The sequence below is a fragment of the Hemitrygon akajei genome, unplaced genomic scaffold (genome assembly GCF_048418815.1).
Source record: "Hemitrygon akajei unplaced genomic scaffold, sHemAka1.3 Scf000095, whole genome shotgun sequence".
Taxonomy (NCBI): Eukaryota; Metazoa; Chordata; class Chondrichthyes; order Myliobatiformes; family Dasyatidae; genus Hemitrygon; species Hemitrygon akajei.
This window is the reverse complement of record NW_027331981.1, coordinates 1,542,975-1,565,729: the sequence shown is the minus strand read 5'-3', so window position 1 is coordinate 1,565,729 and position 22,755 is coordinate 1,542,975. Positions and strand designations below refer to the sequence as shown.

The window sequence follows — 22,755 nt, the reverse complement described above, 5'->3', positions numbered from 1 at the left end:
GTGTTTAAATGGTGAGGGACTGGTGTACAGTGGTTGGGAGGGAGGTCAAAGGTATTTACTGGAAGAGTTACTGAAAATATCCTGACACTCTTCCTTGAGCTTTGTTGAGTTTGCACCTACAGTACTGTGTAAAATCCTGCTCTCTCTACTCACAGAGGTTCGTTGTGCAAAGAATGAACTACTGCAGTGCCTCAGGCAACACACACACAATGCTGGAGGAAATCAGCAGGCCAGGCAGCATCTGCAGAAAAGAATAAATAGTCAACATTTCAGGCCGAGACCCTTCATCAGGACTGGACTGGACTTCAGCCGCAAAGGCAGCATCTGGTGACAGAAATGGCCAGTCGAGATTTTGGGTCGGTGCTCTCACTCTGGACTGTAAGTGATGACTAGAGAAAAAGGGCTGAACTATCGAGTGAGAGCTAGATCCAGGAGAGGGGAGGTGAGTAGCTGGCAGTAGTCACAGGGGGGATGGAGCTGAGCGTTCGGAGTCACACAGGGCGGCGAAGATAGAATTGAATTACACAGTGGTTTAAAAAGAAGTTAGTTAATATTTGTTATAGAGAGAAGAATGAAGATTTTTTCATAGCTGAAATATGAAAACTCTTCCTTTTAGAGAATCGAGGACTGAAAGGTGAACTGATTGAAATGCACAGCATCATGAATGGTTGAAACAGGGACCACAGTCTCAGAAAAGGACTGTTTGGGACTGTCAGGAGGGAAAATGTCTTCCCTCAGAGTATAGTGAATCACAAAACTCAAAAGGCGGTGAGGACTCAGTCTGCCTCCTCACATTAAGCAGCGCTCAGCACATCTGCAGAGACTGCAGGAAGCACAAAACTGAGGATCAGGCAAAAACATCAGGCAGCATCTGTGGAGGGAAATGAACAGCTGACATTTCAGGCCGAGACTGAGAGTCAGGGGACAGTGATCCGTACAGTGAGGGGTAGGGGTGAGGGCAGAGCTTGGAAGATTGAGGGAACTGTGAGGTGGATCCAGGTAGAGGAGGGTGACGACAGATGGAGGAGAGAAGGGTGGAAGTAATGATTGGATCTGGGAGATCAGTGAATAAATTTACTTTGAAGTATGAAATAAAATTACACACAGGTCACCATATACAACGCTGAGATTTGTTTTCTTGTGGGCATACACATTAAATTGAAGAACCAGAATTGAATCAGTGAAGGACCGTCCCTAACAAGGTGGACAAGCAAACAATGTGCTAAAGACAATTGTGCAAATAAAAAAGTGAAAATAAAATAAAATATTAATAATGATGATGATAATAAAAAATGAGCAAAAATATCAACAGTTAAAGAGTTCTTGAAAGTGAGTCCATAGGTTGTGGTAACAGTTCAATGATGGGATGAGTGAAATTGAAGATATTCATTATTTTGATGGGTGAGGGGCAATAGCTGTTCCTGAAACTAGTGATGTGAGTCATGAGGCTCCAGTTCCTTTTTCCTGATAGCAGGAGTGAGAGGAGAACATGGTCTGGGTGGTGGGGTCCGTGATGTTGGATGCTGCTTTCCTATGACACCTGTCCGTGTAGATGTGCTCAATCGTGGGGAGGGCTTTACCCGTAATGGACTGGGTTGTATCCACAATTCTTTGTAAGACTTTCCCTTAAGGGGCATTGGTGTTTCCCCCTTAGGCCATGATGCAGCCAGTCAATATACTCGCCACCACACATCTACAGAAATTCGTCAAAGTTTTAGATGTCCTACTGAATCTTCACAAACTCCTCAGTGTAGAGATACAGTTATATTTTCTTCATAATTGCACGCACTTGCTGGGCCGAGGTCAGGTCCTCTGAAATAGTAACAGAGGAATTTTAAAGTTGCTGACACTCTCCATCTCTGATCCCCTGATAAGGACTGGCTTATGGACGTCTGGGTCAATAATCATCTCCCTGGTCTTGCTGACATTGAGTGAAATGTTGTTATTGTGGCAACACTCAGCCAGATTTTCAATTTCCTTCCTACACGCTGATTTATCACCACACTTGTTTTGGCCTACGACGGTGCTAACGTCAGCAAACTTGTATATGGATCAGAGCTGTGCTCAGCCGCACAGTCATAGGTGTAAAGCAGGGTGTTAAACACAGTCTCATGGTGACCTGTGCTGATGAGGTTGTGGAGATGTTGTTGCCAATATGAACTGACTGGGAACAAACTTTAATGTATCTGCACCATAATGAGCGGGTCCCCACCACAAGTAGGGGCAGAGAATTCCAGAGATTCAGTCAGTACTCCTTTGAGAGAAGAGACTTCTGTACAACGCGATTTTTACTGACTGGCCCATTATTTTGTAAATACGTCTCTCCCACTATTGAAACCATCTCAGAATCTATTCTGTGAAGGACCCCTACATAACTCGGTACTTTTTGATAACTGACATCGGACAATGATTAATTAATAGCAATAACAATCGATATAAAACTGACTGGCGTCTGCCAGGCGTAACCGGAGCGTCTAGTTGCTCAAGGGGATATGGAGACCAAGTTAGAAGCGTATTGATTAGGTTTGCGGGGATGCCGAGCTGCCATCGATAAGGAACATCCCGATGTTTGTATCTATGCTGTCCAGATGCTCCAAGGTTGAGTGAAAAGCCAGTGAAACCGCATCCGCTGCCGCTCAGTTGCGCCGAGAAGCAAATTGTCGCAGGTTTCATGCTGCGCATGCGCTCACCGCCGGTGGGCGGAGTTTCCTTCCGTCCTTCCGCATCTGGTGATACCTCGGTCTGGAGTTTGGGGAAAGTTTTCGATAGAGGCTCCCAGCTCACCGGTGAGTATTTGCGCCTGTCGCGGAGTGTTGCTGGTCTGATATCGGGCGGGATCCCCAGTTTAATTTACCGATCAGAAAGAGAACTTTAAACCGGAGAAATTGTACTTTCCGACCGCAGCTCCACTTGTATGAGTTTTTGCCCTCTTGGCTCGTTCAGACACGACAATAAGACACAGATCCGACACTGTCTCTCTTTATGTACAGCCTGTGATTCCTGATTCTTCCTCTTTTGACCATTACCGCCGCCCATTGCAATGGGAAGATAACAGGAGCCAGATCCCGCCTCCCAAGCTTACTGTAATTTAAAAAGTTCACCAGGGGCCCATCACTTAACCGTCCCTGAATATCCTGCAAACAAGCTATCCCAGACCTACCCCATAAGATAGAGGAGCAGAATTAGGCTGTTTGGCCCATTGAGACTGCTCCGCCATCACATCATAGCTGATCTAATTTTCCTTCTCCCCATATCTCTTCATGCCCAGACTGATCAAGAATCTATCAAACTCGGCCTTAAATACACATTCAGCCTTGGCCTCCACAGCTGCCTGTGGCAAAGCATTCCACTGATGCATCACTCTCTGGTTGAAGAAATTCAGCCTATCTCTGCACTGAAAGGACGCCCCTCCATTCTGAGGCTGTGTCCTCTGGTCCTAGACCCTCTCAAAAAACGGTATCGAGGACTAAATCAGTGCTCAATGTCACTGGCATATGTTGTGAAACTTGATGTGTTGTGTTAAAATCGCTGACATTTTCTCAAGCCTGGTAACATCCAGGATTGCATAAAACTCCTGATGAAATATGGCAGCTGTCATGCTGTTTGTAGTTGTATCCATGTGTTAGGCAAACCGAAACTTGAAGCTGCTCGCACACCCGTCCACTGCTCTTCCCTCTACTTCCCCTTCTTGAAATCCACAGTCAATTCCTTGGTCTGACCGATTTCAGTGCAGGCTTGTTGTTTTGGTACCGTTCAACCAGCTGACCTATCTCACGGCTGTACCCCACCTTATCACCATCTGAAATTCTGCTGACAATAGCTGTGTCATTGGCAAACCTCTAGTTGTCCTTTGAGCTGTGCCTAGCCACACAGTCATGGGTGGAGAGACAGTAGAGCAGTGGGCCAAGCACGAATCCTTGAGGTGCACGCTTGTTGACTGTCCGGAAGGAGCAGAAGCTGTTTCTGATCCACACAGACTGTGGTCTACCGGTGAGGAAGTTAACAATCCAGTTTCAGAGAGAGGAACAGGGGCTCGGGTTTCCAGAGCTTGTCGATTAGTACTGAGTGTATGTTTGTGTTGGATGTGAAGTGCAATCATTAGAAAGCAGTCTGATGTAGGGTTGACTCTGGTAGTCCCTTCAGGCCAACATCTCCCTCAACTTGATCCAAGGATGTTAATCTAAGGATCACTATCCTCCACTCATTCTGTTGACTACACATGGACACCCAGCAGCTGTGCTATGATCACATTATATACAGATAGAGGTAAAATGTACTTCAGAGGACACTGTTTCCAGCCCTTGGAAGACTCGAGCCTGCTGTTCATATGTAATGTGACATATGGCAAGAAAGACTTGATTAAACACAGGCAGAATAGACAACAATTCTCATTGGTACGGAACCCACAAGTGTTTTCATGACACTTGACAACAATGTGAATCCTTTTCAAAGGGCAGGTTACATTATTCCCATTGCTGAATGTGGAATTCCGCAGCAACATGAAACCTCCTTTTACCATCACCATCTGTACCCATTGCACTGTTGGTTAGTGTAAGACTTGTAGTGTGACATAAGGGTACCTTGTCTTCAAGCCATTCTTTTATCTGCCCTCCTGATACCTAGTTTGGTGCTTGAAGTGGATCAAATTGTAATAAATTTGAGCCAATCATGGCTATTAACCAAGTAGACTATGTGGCACAATTCTCAGTCTTATGTGTTTCCTTCGTAGTTGAGTCTGGTTTGTTCTATCTTGAAGGGGCTTCACTGCATCCAGAGTTAGCTGGGATACATCACAAACAATCTGATTAGTCTGGTACTGATCGCGATAACCTTCTACAGTAATATCCTGTATTTTCTACCGAAGGGACTGTATCTAGCTTTCTAATTGTGTTATATTTAAGGTATTGACATTGAGAACCCCTGAGGCAGAACCTGCTCCCACTAATTCTAATAGTCCCCCTTTCCTTCTATCTTTAACAGGTTTAAACTCTCTCCTGCTTTGTTGCCTTCCAAGAAGGTAAATAAATAGCTGTCTCATTGTAGGCGAGCACCAACTTTTTAGGTTTGATTTAAAAACTAACTGCAGGTGCTGGTATCCTGATACCAAAGTGAAAAATTTGCTCGCATCTTCGAACACTAATCCCAATCCCTTGGTGTTACCCTGGACTTTGGTATCATTTCAGTTCCCTCAGGGTGTGGAATGGCCAGTTTTCTGGTACTTTTGAAAAATCTGAATTGTCCTGGGCCCTGAAAGAATCATTTATCCATGCCCTTTAATGTCCTTTCCATCTACTAACTTGGTGTGCGATGTCCTCCTGTGAATATTTTATAACCACTGAAACAACATTCAAAAACTGCTTGGTGTGACTGATGTGCCTCTTGTGCAAGTCACTGTCCGGCTCAATGTTCACATGAGCCTGGTCCCACTATACTGTACCCTTACCATGACCATCGTTACCTGAAAGCTGTTCAATAATTTGGCCTAAAAGCTGATAATTATTATTCACTCTGTGATACTTCATCTCCAGAACTTTATTTCAGAACTGTACATTTGCAGCTTCTGGAAAATGGAAGGTTTTTGTCCACGCCCGTCACACCATTCTTCCCAGCATAGTGCAGATATGAATCATCTTTCTCCTTTGGCCGCTGGATAAGTGTGTATGTTAAGATGGTGAGAGAATTAATGTCAAACTGTTTTGTAAACCAGCCTAATACTTAAATTGGTAATTTGCATGACAAATACTACGATTGCATCATAACTATTTTTAGAGGAAATTCAAATGCAAAAATCATTATGTCTAAAGTCTTGAGCAACATATTTTATGTTCTGTAAAAAGAAGGCAGTCTTGTGATTAAAAACAACTTCCAGGATTGCTCCCCAAATATTCCAATCTTCCAAAATGTTAACTTAAAATTCCTAATTTAACTGTCTACCCATGAGCAATTTCCCTCTGATAGTATATATGGATCTTTAAGGACAGTGTAGCCCAGACCATCTCCGCACACTAGTGTTTCCAGTGGCAGGAGGTTGGTTCACCCCTCTGCACCGACAGTTTCCCGGTCACTGAGACTGGAGCCCAGGAGGGTGGCAGCAGCTGGGAATTCATTTCATTTACACGCTTGTGTGATATGGCATTACATGAAATACACAGCTGCCAGTGTATTATTTAATTACTTTTTATTTCATTATCACCAATATAGGGAGGGTACATTACAATGCAATTTATTGTTACCTGCACTGTGGTCAAGAGCAGATCTGGCAAACTCCATAGTTACTGTTCCATCATCATCCTCATACAGTGAGCATAATATATGTAAGCACAATGATGTGACCATTTCATGCTCCATTGGTGTATGGTGGGTCGACTTGACTGGCAAACTACAGTTTGTGCAGCTTGAGCACTCTGTGTTAGACATGGCTATGAGCAGCACTGTTCCCCACAGGGGACTACATTGGATCCCTTTCTGTTTACCCTGTACCTAGCTCGGACTTTAGATACAACACTGAGCCATGTCATCTGCAGAAGTTCTCTGATACCTCAGCAATGGTGGATAAAGGGAGGATGGGAGGATGAGTACAGTGACTTTGTCAAATGTTGCAAGCTGAATCATCTGCAGCTCACATCAGTAAAACAAAGGAGATGGTGATGGACTTTAGGAAGACTAAGCCTGCACTGCTCCCTGTTACTGTTGATGGTGAGGATGTGGATGTGGTGAGGATCTACCAGTACTTGGGGGTGCACCTGGTGACTGGCTTGTGTGTGGCACCAACACAGAGGCTGTGTACGAGGAGGGCTAGAGACACCTCTGCTTCCTCTGGAGGCTTAGGTCCTTTGTGGTAGGCAGGTCCCTCCTTCTACCAGTCTGTTGTTGCCAGCACAGTTTTCTATGTGGTGATGTGCTGAGGCAATGGCATCAAACAGGCTCCATAAACGGATTAGAAAGTCTGGCTCTGTTATATGAGTCAGAGTGGACAAACTGGAGGCTGAATTAGAATAAAGGCTGCTACGGAAAATCCTGACAATTCTGGACAATGTTTCTCATTCCCTCATGCTACCTTAGCTGAACAGAGGAGCAGTTTTAGTGATATACTAAGGAAGGCAACTGCACTGCTCTGAAGGGCGTGTTATGAAGTCATTCTACCCCTCAGCCATTACGTTCTCTATAGCTCGGGAAGTGATACCCCCTTCAGTTAGATAGTTTGAGGTGACATTTTTTGTTCTTTCTTACTTCTCTTCTAATATTTATATATTTGTGCATTTATAATGCTTCAGTGACACTGTAAATTTCCTTTGGGATCAATAAGTATTGCTCTATCTGTCTTAGTGTCAGGTCCACATTTCTTGTTGTTTACAATAACAATGGACTTGCAAAAGAACTAAACCAGGAAAGTCAAATGTATTCCATCACACACCTGAAATGTTTGATTTGTGATTTGTAAGACCAGCAGGATTGGATGTCTGATGTAACAGGGTTTATTTGACTCAAAGTCAAGTCAAGTCAAGTCAACTTCTATTGTCATTTCGACCATAACTGCTGGTACAGTGCATAGTAAAAATGAGACAACATTTTTCAGGACCATGGTTTACATGACACAAAAAACTAGACTGAACTACATAATAATAAAAAAAACACAGAGAAAGCTACACTAGACTACAGACCAACACTGGACTGCAGAAAGTGCACAAAAACAGTGCAGGCATTACAATAAATAATAAACAGGACAGTAGGGCAAGGCTTCGGGTATTGTGGAGTCTGATAGCTTGGGGGAAGAAACTGTTATATTGTCCGGTCGTGAGAGCGCGACTTGACTGGCAAACTACAGGAGGGAGAAGAGATTGTATGAGGGGTGCATTGGGTTCTTCATAATGCTGTTTGCTTTGCGGATGCAGCGTGTAGTGTAAATGTCCGTGATGGCAGGAAGAGAGACCCCGATGATCTTCTCAGCTGACCTCACTATCCGCTGCAGGGTCTTGCGATCGGAGATGGTGCAATTTCCGAACCAGGCAGCGATGCATCTGCTCAGGATGCTCTCAATACAACCCCTGTAGAAAGTGATGAGGATGGGGGTGGGAGATGGACTTTCCTCAGCCTTCGCAAAAAGTAGAGACACTGCTGGGCTTTCTTTGCTATGGATCTGGTGTTGAGGGACCAGGTGAGATTCTCCATCAGGTGAACACCAAGAAATTTGGTGCTCTTTATGATCTCTACCGAGGAGCTGTCGATTTTCAGCCGGGAGTGGTCACTCCGTGCCCTCCTGAAGTCAACGACCATCTCTTTTGTTTTGTTCACATTAAGAGACAGGTTGTTGGCTCTGCACCAGTCTGTTAGCCGCTGCACCTCCTCTCTGTAAGCTGACTCGTCGTTCTTGCTGATGAGACCCACCACGGTTGTGTCATCGGCGAACTCGATGATATGGTTTGAACTGTGTGTTGCAGCACAGTCGTGGTTTAGCAGAGTTTCTGAGGGATGATTGTGTTGAATGCTGAACTAAAGACTATGAACAGCATCCGAACGTATGTGTCTTTTTTGTCCAGGTGGGTTAGGGCTAGGTGGAGGGTGGTGGCAATGGCGTCATCTGTTGAGTGGTTGGGACCATATGCAAACTGCAGGGGGTCCAGTGAGGGGGGCAGCAGGGTCTTGATATGCCTCATGATGAGCCTCTCGAAACACTTCATGATGATGGATGTAAGTGCAACGGGTTGGTAATCATTTAGGCAGGACACTGAAAACTTCTTCAGCACGGGGACGATGGTAGTGGCCTTGAGGCAGGTTGGAAGGGTGGCGCTGCTCAGGGAGATGTCAGTGAGAACATCTGCTAGCTGGTCTGCACATCCTCTGAGTACACTACCAGGGATGTTGTCTGGTCCAGCAGCCTTCCGTGGGTTGAACCTGCACAAGGTCACGGAGAGAGACAGCACCTGATCATTTGTAGGAGGGGTGGCCTTCCACGCCGCCACATCATTTTCCACCTGAAACCGGGCGTAGAAGTTATTCAGCGCATTTGGGAGGGAGGTATCACCTGCACTGTCAGGTGATGTTGTCTTGTAATTGGTGATGTCCTGGATGGCCTTCCATATGCGCCACGTGTCGCCCCTGTCCTGGAAGTAACTGTGGATTAGCTGTGCATGTGCACGCTTTGCCCCTCTGATGGCTCGGGACAGTTTGGCCCTTGCTGTTGTTATAGCTGCTTTGTCGCCTGTTCTGAAGCCGGAATCGCGGGACCTCAGCAGCACATGCACCTCTGCCGTCATCCATGGCTTCTGGTTGGCACGTATAGTGATGGTCTTGGACAGAATAACATCATCAATGCACTTGCTGATGTAGCTGGTCACAGATACCATGTACTCCTCTAAGTTGGTAGAGTCGCCATCGGTTGCAGCCTCCCTGAACATGTGCCAGTCAGTGTGCTCAAAGCAGTCTTGAAGAACAGAGATGGCTCCTGCTGGCCAGGTTTTCACCTGCTTCTGAACTGGTCTGGAGCGCCTGACCAGCGGTCTGTATGCTGGGATTAGCATAACAGAGATGTGGTCTGAGTATCCGAGGTGGGGGTGGGGCTCTGCCCGGTACGCGTCGGGGATGTTTGTGTAAACCAGGTCCAATGCGTTCTCCCCCCTCGTTGCAAAGTCCACATATTGATGGAATTTGGAGAGCACTGACATATAGAAGGAGGTGAAAGGAGAATTGGTAATCCACAGCTGCAGAAATAAAGGACATCGGGAGAGGCAGGTGGCACGTAGTGCGGGTGAAAATCAGAAAAGGAAAAGAGTAGTCACTTGGTGTATTTTATAGTCCCAACTGCCTACTCACCACCAAAATAGCCCACTGGAACAATGAATTGCAGATAAGTTGACAGGTTTTGGAAAGATGCAAGTATCACAGAGTCGTTGTCATTGTCGACTTCAACTTCCCTAATATTGGTTCTCACCTCCTGATTCAAAAATGTTAAATGCTCGACATCCGGGAAGGATTCCTGACATACAATTTGGATGCGCCAACTAGACGATGTACCATACTGTATCTAATATAAGGTAATGAACCTGGTTTGGTGACAAAACTCTTCACAGGTTTCCTTTTCGGAGATGCAGAACAAAACTAGGGAATTAGATTTAGGGGAAGAGGGAAAGATTTAAAATGAATATGAACAGCAACGTTCTTCATGCAGAGGCTTCTGATTATGTGGAGTGAGAAGCCACAGGAAGTGGCAGAAACAGATTATACGAGTACATGGGGGGATGTGGGCCCATCACAAGAAATTGTGACCACCGTGGTGGGCATCATCATCAGCATGGTCTCATTGGGCCAAAGGGTTTGATTCTGTCTGGTATTGCCATGTGACTCTATCATTGGGATTCACTAGATATCACTGGACAGACACACAGACATGATGTGGGAATTGATAGTAACAGGGAACGCTTGGTCCGTAAGCCAACTGCTGCTCTGATACAGGGGATAGAGATACCATCATACTTTGCACAGTAATCATGCTCTCTGACTGACTGTCTGCTTGTTGTGTGTATTTCAGAGAATCACCAGCAGGTGGAGGTTCCCTGAACCGGGACAAAAGTGTCAACCAGAAGACAACAGTCAATAATCATCAGTCAGAATCATAATGGACACAGGTATGTTCACTTGGATCAGCATAATTAAACATGTCCTGAAGGTGCAAACATAGCCAAAAAGACCAATGAAAGAGTCATACACAGGCACTAATGGGAACAGAGAGAAAGAGAGAAATGCCATGTAATGGGTTCATCAGTCCTGTAAAGCGGCCTTGAGTACTGGGACAATCAAACTTGTACAGCACAGGAACATAGGACAGAAAATGGTCAAATTACTCTTCTCCCCATTGAAAGCTTTATGAGGAGAGGGATCAGGAGGTCCTGTATCAGGTGGATATAGAGGAAACCAGCATTACAACAAGGGTTCTTGTGGGCGACGTAACTGTCCAGAAAATAGACAGGATCTGTTTCACCAATAGACTGTTTCTAAAGTGATAGATTCCTCCACCTTGAAATTATAAAGGCAACATTGGATGATTGCAGTTCACAAATGCGAGAGTCTAGTTTGCGCTCTGGATGGGCGTCAGTCAATTTCTCATCAATTTCCCCTGTTGTTGCCCAGAGGAGATGAGGGAATTCTCTGCATTGTGTTTTCCCTGCTCAGATGAAGGGGTTAGTGAGAGGTGGTGTCGGAACAGGAGACAGCTCATTGTAGATAAGTTGCATTTGTTGACTTTATGGGCTGTTCTGATGTGTTGCTGCACTAATGAATGAGGACCAAAGGTGAATTGGATTTGTCAAAAACATGTTTCATGTTCCTCAGTGAAATGGGACAGGACTCTGAAGGATATAAATAAAGGGTGACTTTCACAAGGAATTGGGGGGGGGCTATCGGGGCAATAAAATGTACTTAACAAGTAGGATTAAATTGAAGCCCAGTGCATGCTATATATTTAAACGGGAAAAAGCACACATTGCACATAACAAGATATCAACCTTATGAAGATGGCAGTATGATACAGTCACGAGTGCCACAAAAAAAACATAGTCGAGCAGCAAATACGTAATTTCACAGGATCATTACCCTCCAGCTATGGAAATTGCTCCTCACCCCTGTTAAAAAACAGACACCCCTTTATTCCAAGTTGTGCCCACTGGTCCTGAAATCCCTCATTATAAAAAATATACTCTCCCCATCCAGTCAATTTCGGACTTTCAATATTCGATAGGTTTCAATGAATCCAAACTCAGGTTGGAGGAACAGCACCTTATATACCGGCTGGGTAACCTCCAACCTGATGGCATGAACATTGACCTATAACTTCCCTTAATGCCGTTCTCCCCTTCTTACCCCATCCCTGACATATTTAGTTGTTTGCCTATTCTCCATCTTTCTCTGGTGCTCCCCCGCCCCTTTCTTTCTCCCGAGACCTCCCGTCCCATGATCCTTTCCCTTCTCCAACTCTGTATCACGTTCGCCAATCACCTTTCCAGCTCTTAGTTTCATCCCACCCCCTCCGGTCTTCTCCTATCATTTTGCATTTCCCCCTCCCCCCACTACTTTCAAATCTTTTACTATCTTTCCTTTTGGATCCTTCCCTATAGATGCTGCCTGGCCAGCATTTTGTGTGTGTTGTTGTTTGAATTTCCAGCATCTGCAGATTTCCTCGTGTCATGCAACAACAATCACAGTTTCCACAAATACACAAAGCAAAATCTACTTTGCAGAAATAATGGTGAAGAAGTGTTTGTTTTTGTTCATGCTGGTAGGAGGATTTAGGTGAGTAAAAATGGAGAATACCGTTAATTTGACATGAACCTATCACATGCTCTGAAGACATATATATGGTGATGTTAAAAAAATGATTTTGGAAAATCAAGGTCCAAAATATCAATTAAACTGCACAGGGCTTGGTGGAAATTACACATGAAATCCAGTGTGTAGTACATCAATGTTAGGCCAGACATATGTTGAGATATTGCGCCAACCGGATAGTCATTGATCATGTATAAGAATCTGATCAGAGAGATTGATATGGTAGATAGTGAAAATTCTGGCTTACACTCCCTTTACCTAAGATCAAAACCCAGACTCTGGAAAATGCCATTACTAAGATCTGTAAACATGAGAATGTGGAGCACAGTGTGTGGCTCCCCCGTTTCGCTCCTCCCACGAGACGCTGAAGGCTAATCTGACCCTAGTCTCATAATCATGTTCTGATACGTATAGCATCCAAGAAGTCCAAACACTCTTCAGACTCGGCTGGAAGCACTGAATCACGGCCCCTAGGCATACCCCCTCCCCAGCCCCAACCAGCACCATATTCAGAGTTCTCTAAGATGGAGAATGCCAAATGTTCACCACCCGCTTTGAGTAAAAATACGTCCATGATAACATTTCAATTTTATGACGACTCACTCAGAACATTTCCTCAGGTTCTGAATATCCTCCCCCATCAAATAACACTGATACAAGATCTTACATGAAACTAATAAATCCTAAGCAATGACAAATGAGTAGCAGATTTCCCGACACATGCCATTGATAATAAACCTGATTCTGATCCTGAGATGGGAAGGTGCTCAAACACCAGAGGCGCAGATGAGTGGTATGATAATAGGGTAGGATGAATTGTATTCCATAATGTACTGGTCAGGCACAGGAGTACATTCAGCCAGAGACTCATTCCACCGAGATGTAACACTGAGCGTCATAGGAAGTCATTCCTGCCTGTGGACATCAAACTTTACAACTCCTCCCTTGGAGTGTCAGACACTCTGAGCCAATAGGCTGGTCCTGGACTTATTTCCACTTGGCATGATTAACATTATTATTTAATTATTTATGGTTTTATATTGCTATATTTCTATACTATTCTTCGTTGGTGAGGCTGTAACGAAGCCCAATTTCCCTTGGGATCAATAAAGTACGTCTGTCTGTAAGCAGACTCAGCTAACAACATCACCAGGAAAAACAGGGTCTTACATGATGTGTGTGTGTGTGTGTGTGTGTGTGTGTGTGTGTGTGTGTGTGTGTGTGTGTGTGTGTGTGTGTGTGTGTGTGTGTGTGTGTGTGTGTGTGTGTGTGTGTGTGTGTGTGAGCAAATTTGATTCTCTGGACGGGGCTCGGTCCAATGAGCACTGCGGCTTCTGATGACTGAATCAAAAGATGTAGCCCAGAAACCAGGAGGTGCAGTTCTGTCTCTGAGTGTAATAGAAGGTACATTCTGTTCTGTCGATATGGCGCTTCTGACGTACCCAGTGCTTGTTCTTTGTTTCTTCATAACTGCTGATGAGGGTTCCCAGATTGCTAGTAATCAGAGAATCAACAGAGCTGTGGGTAGATGTAGGACAGAAGATTTGTTTACAAGTGACAAACTGCATTTTGTTCTTCGTAACTTCCGCCACCTCCAACGGGATCCCACTACCAAACACATTTTTCCCTCCCCCCCCCCACTTTCTGCTTTTCACAGGGATCGCTCCCTACGCGACTCCCTTGTCCACTCGTTCCCCCCCCCCCCCATCCCTTCCCACCGATCTCCCTCCTGGCACTTATCCTTGTAAATGGAAGAAGTGCTACACCTGCCCTTACACTTCCTCCCTCACCACCATTCAGGGCCCCAGACAGTCCTTCCAGGTGAGGCGACACTTCACCTGCGAGTCGGCTGGCGTGGTATACTGCGTCCGGTGCTCCCGGTGTGGCCTTTTATATATTGGTGAGACCCGACGCAGACTGGGAGACCGCTTCACGGAACACCTACGCTCGGTCCACCAGAAAAAGCAGGATCTCCCAGTCACCACACATTTTAATTCCACATCCCATTCCCATTCTGATATGTCTATCCATGGTCTCCTCTATTGTCAAAATGAATCCAAACTCAGCTTGGAGGAGCAACACCTTATATACCGTCTGGGTAGCCTCCAACCTGATGGCATGAACATAGACTTCTCTAACTTCCGTTAATGCCCCTCCTCCCCTTCTTACCCCATCCCTGACATATTTAGTTGTTTGCCTGTTCTCCATCTCCCTCTGGTGCTCCCCCCCTTTCTTTCTCCTGAGGCCTCCCATCCCATGATCCTTTCCCTTCTCCAGCTCTGTATTACTTTCGCTAATCACCTTTCCGGCTCTTAGCTTCATTCCACCCCATTCGGTCTTCTCCTATCATTTCGCATTTCCCCCTCCCCCACTACTTTCAAATCTCTTACTATCTTTTCTTTTGGTTAGTCCTGACGAAGGGTCTCGGCCCGAAACATCGACAACGCTTCTCCCTATAGGTGCTCTAGCCTGCTGTGTTCTACCAGCATTTTGTGTGTGTTGTTATCTGCATTTTGAGCTGTGTATAGATTTTAAATATCTGTAATTATTGAGCTGCAGTACATATATTTCTCCAGTCTCTGCACCTTTGTCACTTTACCGTCTTACGATTTCCTCTTCCTCAGGTGAGTCTCAGCATTTTACCATCAACGTAGAGCATAGTAAAGTATATACAACCATCGGTGGAGATGCATTCTTTTCAGTGTGGCCGTCAGGGAAGATCTCAAGTGGAAGCTGGTCTTTTAACGGGAAAACTGTCTGTCAGTGGATCGATCAACTCGTGTCTATTGATAATGCTTATACATCGCGAGCTGAACTATTCACCTCCAACGGATCGCTACTGCTGAAGTTGGTGAACAAGTCAGACAGTGGGGTGTACCGTGTGAGCATAGTTCCAATCCGTGGCCCAAAAACCTTAGCGACCGTCACTCTCGAAGTCACTGGTAAGTGAGACGTTGGTCTTGTTCACTCATTTATTGAAGGATTGCTATTTTTTATTTGTTTTATCTTTACTTTTGAACTTACTTTGTTACAGTGAAATTCACTAACGTCTTGAAAGTTTATCTTTTGTTAATCGGGAAATGTTAACCAATGCATAGGAGAACTCTGCCCTACTTTTGCTATGGGATCTTGCTGGTTAGATGTCGGCTGGATGGACAAAATAAGATCATGTTGGCCTGTGCGTGTGGAACCCAAGGCCGTGTGACCCTAGCTCAACCTAACTTTCACATCTGGCATGATTACGCTAGTTTACTTTAAAAAAGAACTACTCTTCGATACAGCTCTTATTACAATTTTTCACTCTTTACCGTTTACTATTCAAACTGGATTATCTCATTCCACGTTTTGAATCACATTAATTCTTTAGCGTGTGTTTGTGGTATTGTGTTGATATTGCCTTGTGGCCAGTTTAACCCCTGCACGTCAGCTGAAGTGTCCTGTGACGCCCCGGAACACACTGCCCACAATGTCACCACTCTGGAACACTGACAGGTTCTTTCAAACTAGATATATAATGCAGAAGTTCAGAATCAGAAGATAATCCCACATTGAAATATAAAACGATTAATAGGAAAACAGAGGTTGTGAAAGAATGCGTTCCTTGGAGGTGAAAAGAATGTGTTTTGGCCACCTGATGAAATGATAAACCTGATCAAATGTCACGTGTGTAATGGCTCAGTTGTTTCTGTTGTTGCTGGCAAGGATGGAGTTCAGGTGAAGGATGCCCATTAGCTTTTAGTACGAAGCAACTTCCAGAAAATCTATTCAACCACGCTATTTGTCCTGAAAATAAATCTCATGATGCAGCCAGTGCTGTGTAACCTGAGCATTCAGATTCTGCTCAGCCATCTCAAATAACCACAGAGCAAATTGCGATATATTTCTCTGGTGACGAAAAGACAAAATAATGTGGATGGCATAACTCTGAATTTAAAAAGACAAATTACCAGAAACATCAGCCAACTATGCAGAAACTATGGAGAGAAAAATGTAACACAATAGGCATTCAGATGGATGACGTTTCCTCAGATGCTTTTCTGCGAGATCAGTAATGTTTCAGCAAACCATGGGCTCCTGTTCTGCCCTGGATCAGTGCTCCCAGATTCTCTGGAATGGGAAAATGTACGCCCTGTCGCAACTTGATCACAGCCCTGCCTCATCAACAGGCAAGGTGTTTTTGGTCTAAAGTCTCCTATGTGAGCCTAGAAACTATTAGATTATCAGTGTATGTTAAGGATTGAATACAGACAACACTATACTTTGACAAATCTACAAGACAGCTTTTGGGTTGTTAATATAAATATTTGCATCCTGTTAATACCCATTTAGGGTCACAGTTTTTACAAATGTGGAAACACAACAATACCAGCATTAGTTACCAACATACACTCGTGTTCAAAAGCTGTACACGGATTTCATTGTTGCTTTGCATTGTTTCATTGAATTTTGTTATTGTGTGAGGAAATTTGCAAAGTTCAATATTATGGGTTATGCTTGTAGAAACGAAGTCAGACATTTACACCAGTTTCTCTCTTTATCAGCAGAGAAGTATACTATATATTGATAGAGTCATACAACACGGAAACTCGCAATATCTATTCCATCTAGGACTTTTGGACTTTTGATTTGTGTGTGTTCAATGAGATGTCCTCTCAGTTTTCTAAACTGTTGTGACTACATACCCAGAGGCATCAGACATTCTCCACCCTCTTCAGTCCTGGAATATTTATTGTGAAGAACAATCCCTATGTTTTTTTTCAGCTGTGCAGCCCAACAATTACTCTGAGCTGAAAAAGGCTGAAAATATGTGCAGTGTTTTAAATTAACATTATTCAGTATGAAAAAAAATTCTAACTGTGTGGTAACAAAGGCTGTGTGTGCGGGAACATTTCAGCTACTGCCTGGATGCCCATCTGCACAGCTCAGAGGGAACCATACTTGTTAACCTCCTCTGGATCCTCTCCAAACACGAGACAAAATTTCTCACAAGTGGAGCACAAAACTGCTCACAGTACCTGTACTCCAAGTACTGTCTGACCAATACTAAAGCCTCTGCATTACTTAATGGGCTATTACAAGACTCTTTGTTATAATAAAGAGGCAGAATTAGGTGACTTTGCCCACAGAGTCTGCTCCGTCCTTTCATCATCTAATTTGATCCAGTTTGCCAAATTATCCAGTTTAGTATTATGAATAAAGCGGATGAGCTTAGAGCGTGAATCAGCACTTGGAGCTGTGATGTTGTGGTCATTACAGAGGCTTGGATGGTGCAGGGGCAGGAATGGCTACTTCAAGTGCCAGCTTTAGATGTTTCAGAAAGGACAGGGAGGGAGGCAACAAAGATGGTGGCGTGTCACTGTTGATCATAGATTGTGTCACTGCTGCAGAAAAGGAGGAAGTCTTGGAGGGGTTGTCTGTGGGTGGAAGTTAGGAATAGGAAGGGGTCAATAACTCTACTGGATTTTTTTAATAGACCACCCAATAGTAACAGGGTATCAAGGAGCAGATAGGGAGACAGATTCTGGAAAGGAATAATAATGACAGGGTTGGCATCTCCCTAGAGTGAGCAATTTAGATGGCACAGAGTTTGTTAGGTGTGTTCAGGAAGGTTTCTTGACACAATATGTAAATAAGCCTACAAAAGGAGAGACTGTACTTGACCTAGCATTGGGAAATGAACCTGATCAGGTGTCAGGTCTCTCAGTGGGAGAGCATTTTGGAGATAGTGATCACGATTCTATCTCCTTTACCATAGCATTGGAGAGGGATAGGAACAGACAAGTTAGGGAAACGCTTAACTGGAGTAAGGGGAAGTATGAGTCTATCAGACAGGAATATGGAAGCATAAATGGGAAACAGATGTTCTCAGGGAAAAGTATGGAAGAAATGTGGCAAATATTCAGGGGATATTTGCGTGGGGTTCTGCGTACGTTCCAATGAGACATCAAAAGGATGGTAAGGTACTGGAACCATGGTGTACAAAGGCTGTCGTAAATCCAGTCAAGAAGAATTCCAAATGAAGCCCAAATGAAGAGAGTATCTCGGAGAAGTGAGATTCATTGACAGACCCAGTATTTATTGGCTATAATTGAACTGGATGTGAGGGTGGTTTGGGAGTAGGACTCTGGGGATCTGGTCCTTCTGGTAAACTAATATCCAGAGCATTGTTCTGTCAGTTTTAAAAGATCGGGAGAAAATCCATGTTTTGCAGCTAAAGGTAGTTGAACACCAAGATTCGAGACAAGATTGGTTTGCTGCGTAAGGTGACAGCAGAGGAGATGAGAAATATTCAAGTTAGTATCTACATTATCCTTTTTATATTCACAGCTACAGAATCTGCAATCCCTGATTTCCTAGCACGGTGGGATGAACATCTACTGTACCAACTAACAAAGTTCTACAGGGACAGACTGAAGCAAGCAATTGAAGAAAGAGTTGAAAGACTGGGTTGGATGTTGACAAAGGAGGGATGTTTCAGTGCACGAGAAAATGAGGCGAGTATTTAATGTATTGTGACATAACATATTAGAGGGAACAGTGATAATCACCTGCATGTTCTACAATTTCAACGTGACTCTGGAAATTATATCTCTGGCTTGTCTGCAGCAGACCTGTTTTCAGCTGTAAAAGCCTGTTAAGGTGGGGAGCCCTGGGAACTGGAGGTTCAGTGTACCCTTTCCCTCTCACACCTGCTGTATTTATCGGTGTGGTATAAGAGCAGGGACTCCGTATCTGGATTGTTGATCAGGTATTCAGTCTAAAATTAACTTCACATCTTATCAGGGTCATTGGTCAAATTCTACTGAGCTCATTAACCCAAGATAAAAATTCAACTGGGCCCGCTGGCTTCACTGCACATACTGAAGGTGGGAAAGCATCCAGCTACCATGTCCCTGTCTCCATTTGAATTTCAAACAACGGGTGGCTGTCCTTTCATTGAGTTATAGAAACTGCCTGCTCCCAACGACCATAAACTTCTGCACCCCTACCATTCACGTATCTATCCAAAATTCTCATAGCCGTTGAAATTGAACATGCTTGCATCACGCGCCGGTAGTTCATTCCACTCTCTCGACCCTCTGATTGGTTTCCCTCAGGTTCCCCTTAAAGTTTTCACTTTACACCCTTAATCGATTACCGCTTGTTGTAGCAAAACCCAGTCTCAGCGGAAAAATCCTGCTTGCAGTTTCCCAATCTATACACCTCATAATTTTACATACCCCTATCAAATTTCCATGCAACGAATAAAGTCTTAACCAATTCAATCTTTTCTTATAACTCAGGTCCTCCAGTCCCATCAACAACTTTGTTAAATTTTCTCAGTACTTATTCAACCTAATATTCTTCTTTTCCCGAGGTTGGTGAGCATGACTGCGCACAAAATTCTCAATTCAGTCTCACCAATGTCTTATGCAGGTTCGACATAACATTTCTGCTCCTGCACTCAGTATTTTCATTTCTCAACGCTACTGTTACAAAACCAGTCTTTAGGATCCTATCATAATCTGCTGCCCCATTCACTGAATTATGAAAATGTGCTTCTGATTACCTTTGTTCTACTGCATTCTTTCATTTCCCAAACATTCACTGTGCAAGATCTACCCTGTATGGTTCTACCTTGCTGCAACACTTGGCACGTGTCTGTATTGAATTCCATCTGCTATTTTTCCGCCCATTTTCCAGCTGGTCAAGCTGTAAGCCACGATAGCCTTCCTCTTTGTTTACTACACTTCGAGTTTTGGTGTCATCCGTAAATTTGCTGATTCAATTAACCTTCTTGTTATCCAGATTATTGATATAGATGATAAAGGTCCAGCACCAATCCCTGCAGCACTCCAGTAATTACAGGCCTACAGTCAGAGTCTCAATTAGCTACTACAGTTCTTTAGCTTTTTCTACGAAGGCAATACTGATTCCAATTGTCTACCTTATCCTGAATGCTGAGCAACTGAACTTATTGTGTCATAACCAAGGATTGGCATGCAGCGGATTTTGCCATTGCGTTCATGGGAATGCAAGTGTCAGGTCATTATTACTTCATTGTGACGGCATTTAACTCCATTATTTTCATCATAGTACTTGCTGAGACCTGAGCAAAGCACACCAACGTTTCGATGCCTGCTTGCATTCAGCCTTGCGTCAGCGGTTGGACTGTCTAGTAAACTGACCCTGCAGATTAGCGGTATTCATTTTATTTTCAATTATTCATTTTATCCAGGTTGTTGGTTTCGTTTTCCATTTGAGAGATTTAGTTAACAGCCCTGTTTGGCCTAGCATTTATTGATTTCCTTTCCCTCTAACTCTGTTCACATTAAAGTCTGAGAACTATTGACCAGTTTTAGTGTCTCTCTCTCCGCTCCTGTGTCATATCCGAAGATACTGACAGCAAGTCTGAATACACAGAGATGGACCCAGCAGAGAGACACACCCGCTGACCTTGCCCCTGATATTGCTTGATCAGGTAGGGAACGAGCTAATGGCAATTGAATCTGTTCTGATTGAAGTTACAGAAGCAATGAGGGAGATAATCTCCTGCCGACAAGTAAGACTCATATGTAGGGACAGGTATCATCCCTCACCGCAACTGCACATGAGCTCACCACAGACAATCAGAGTCAGTTGCCTGCGATTTCCAGTTTCATGGACTACGTCCACAAACACACTGCGGACAGCCAGCATCATCTGCCAGCCATTAGCGTTCTCGCCAATTCAGCACCTCAGTCTGCGTCAGTCTCACTCTCAGCATCTCACAGATCTTTTTTTTCTGCTGCCCCTATAATATCTGCTACTAATATTCCCGCCGTTGGACCTGAACCATGTCTGAACAGGAGCTGTATTCCTCCACCAGGAAGATCCTGATGGTTGTAGGTATTTTATTACCCAGTGTCAGCTGACATTCAAGCCCAGATTGCTAGTTTTGTTGATAAGCACGAAAACCTGCGTACATGGGTCAAACTCCCAGATGGACCTCAACTCAGCCTGTAGTACACTTTACGGTAGCAAGGATACACCGCAGCCCAGTCGTTCCGACATTTCATTGCAGAGTGAAGGATGGTTTTGCAGCATGGGCTAAGGAGGCTGCCCACTGACTCTTGGACCTGCGCCAAGGTAAAGGGACGGTGAGAGCCTGTGCAGTCAAATTCTGCATTCTTACAGGTGAGACGGGTTAGAATGAGTGATCTCACATCACTGTTTTCCAGCGTGGACAGAACACAGGGGTTCCAAACGGACGTGGAGGACGCTCTCTGATCACCGTCCTTCACCGCACACCCACTTCCGGAATTTCGGGTCTATCGTGGCTCACAAAAATGCACTCACCAGGCACATCACAGGGATTCATAGCCATTGTGGCCATTGGAGCTGTCCTCTTTCAGTGCTCTCTTGCGTATAGCCAGCTCCACCCTTGTGTATTTCTTTTTTGTCGCTTGACTCTGGCTCAGAGAAACTCCGATGTTGAAACCAGGAACCTCTTGGCTGTCAGGGAGTAATGGTGACACTGCCTGGAGGGGGCAGAACGTCCTTTCCTGGTCTGCACAGATCGCAAGGATCTCTCCTAAATTTAGGATGCAAAGTAACTCATCTATCTTCAAGGCCAGTGGACTCTCTTCTTCCCACAGTCAATTCCATCCTCACCTAGACTCCCGGTGTTGCGGAAAAGTCTCAGGAGCAGCACACAATAAATCAGGCCGACTCGGTGAATTGTTTCAGACGAAAGGACTTTCTTACATGATATCGTGGAGAGCCTCTGTACCTAAAAGCGGTGCTTTGGGGGTAATATAGACACAATGTACGTAAATAAAAGCACTTAACAATAACATTGCTTGACTGTGAACGTAGGACTAGATTTCGACAAACAATGTGACTTTGAACGTAGGACTAGATTTTCAACAAACAAGAATATTAAGTAAATGCGGCGCCACAACATTCTTCTTTAGACTTTAGCAAGGACTTTAGCTAAATTTTAAGAGCATTCTCAAGCAATTTGGTTAACCCCTACATATCCAAGCGGTCTTAAATTCTTCCACACCCGGCAGTTCCACGGATCTGAGGACAATTCCGATACAGAGCCCATACTTTGTCGCTCATGTAATGCTCCAATGGTGATCTGAGGGATGGAAGTGGAGATGAGGGCCGCCCAACTGTCGGACCCAGACCGGGGTGACTGAACGTTCTCACGGCTTTTGTCCCTGATGCAGAGCGCCTACCGTGTTTAAAGCAGGGCACACAACTCATCCGGCTGGGGATCCAGCAATGCACCGGACCCAGGAGTTTATAAAGAGAGAATTGCAGTGGCCATCTATGTCCCAGGACAGGCAGTACTGTTGTCATCAAGGGAGCCACAAATTAGCAACAAGCTACATGGGACTGCTTGAATCAGAAAAGGCAGGCAGCAATGTTTCGTATAGGGTATGTCTACCAGCATCACCGAAGATTCAT

General features: G+C 44.5%; 1 protein-coding gene across 3 annotated transcripts in view; it reads left to right on the top strand.

Annotated features, from left to right (window-relative positions):
• Window positions 1-2,719: 2,719 nt before the first annotated feature.
• Window positions 2,720-22,755, top strand: part of LOC140722969 (NACHT, LRR and PYD domains-containing protein 3-like) — a 37,251-nt gene continuing 17,215 nt past the window's right edge. For 2 of the 3 annotated variants that reach the window (XM_073037593.1, XM_073037591.1), the window contains exons 1-4: window positions 2,720-2,786; window positions 10,526-10,622; window positions 14,943-15,260; window positions 18,646-18,812. In XM_073037593.1, coding sequence (XP_072893694.1) covers window positions 10,613-10,622; window positions 14,943-15,260; window positions 18,646-18,812 — 495 coding nt within the window. In that variant the 5' untranslated portion in view covers window positions 2,720-2,786; window positions 10,526-10,612. Of the gene's footprint in view, window positions 2,787-4,980; window positions 5,018-10,525; window positions 10,623-14,942; window positions 15,261-18,645; window positions 18,813-22,755 lie in introns of all 3 variants that reach the window. The other variant, XM_073037592.1, reaches the window with a different exon arrangement.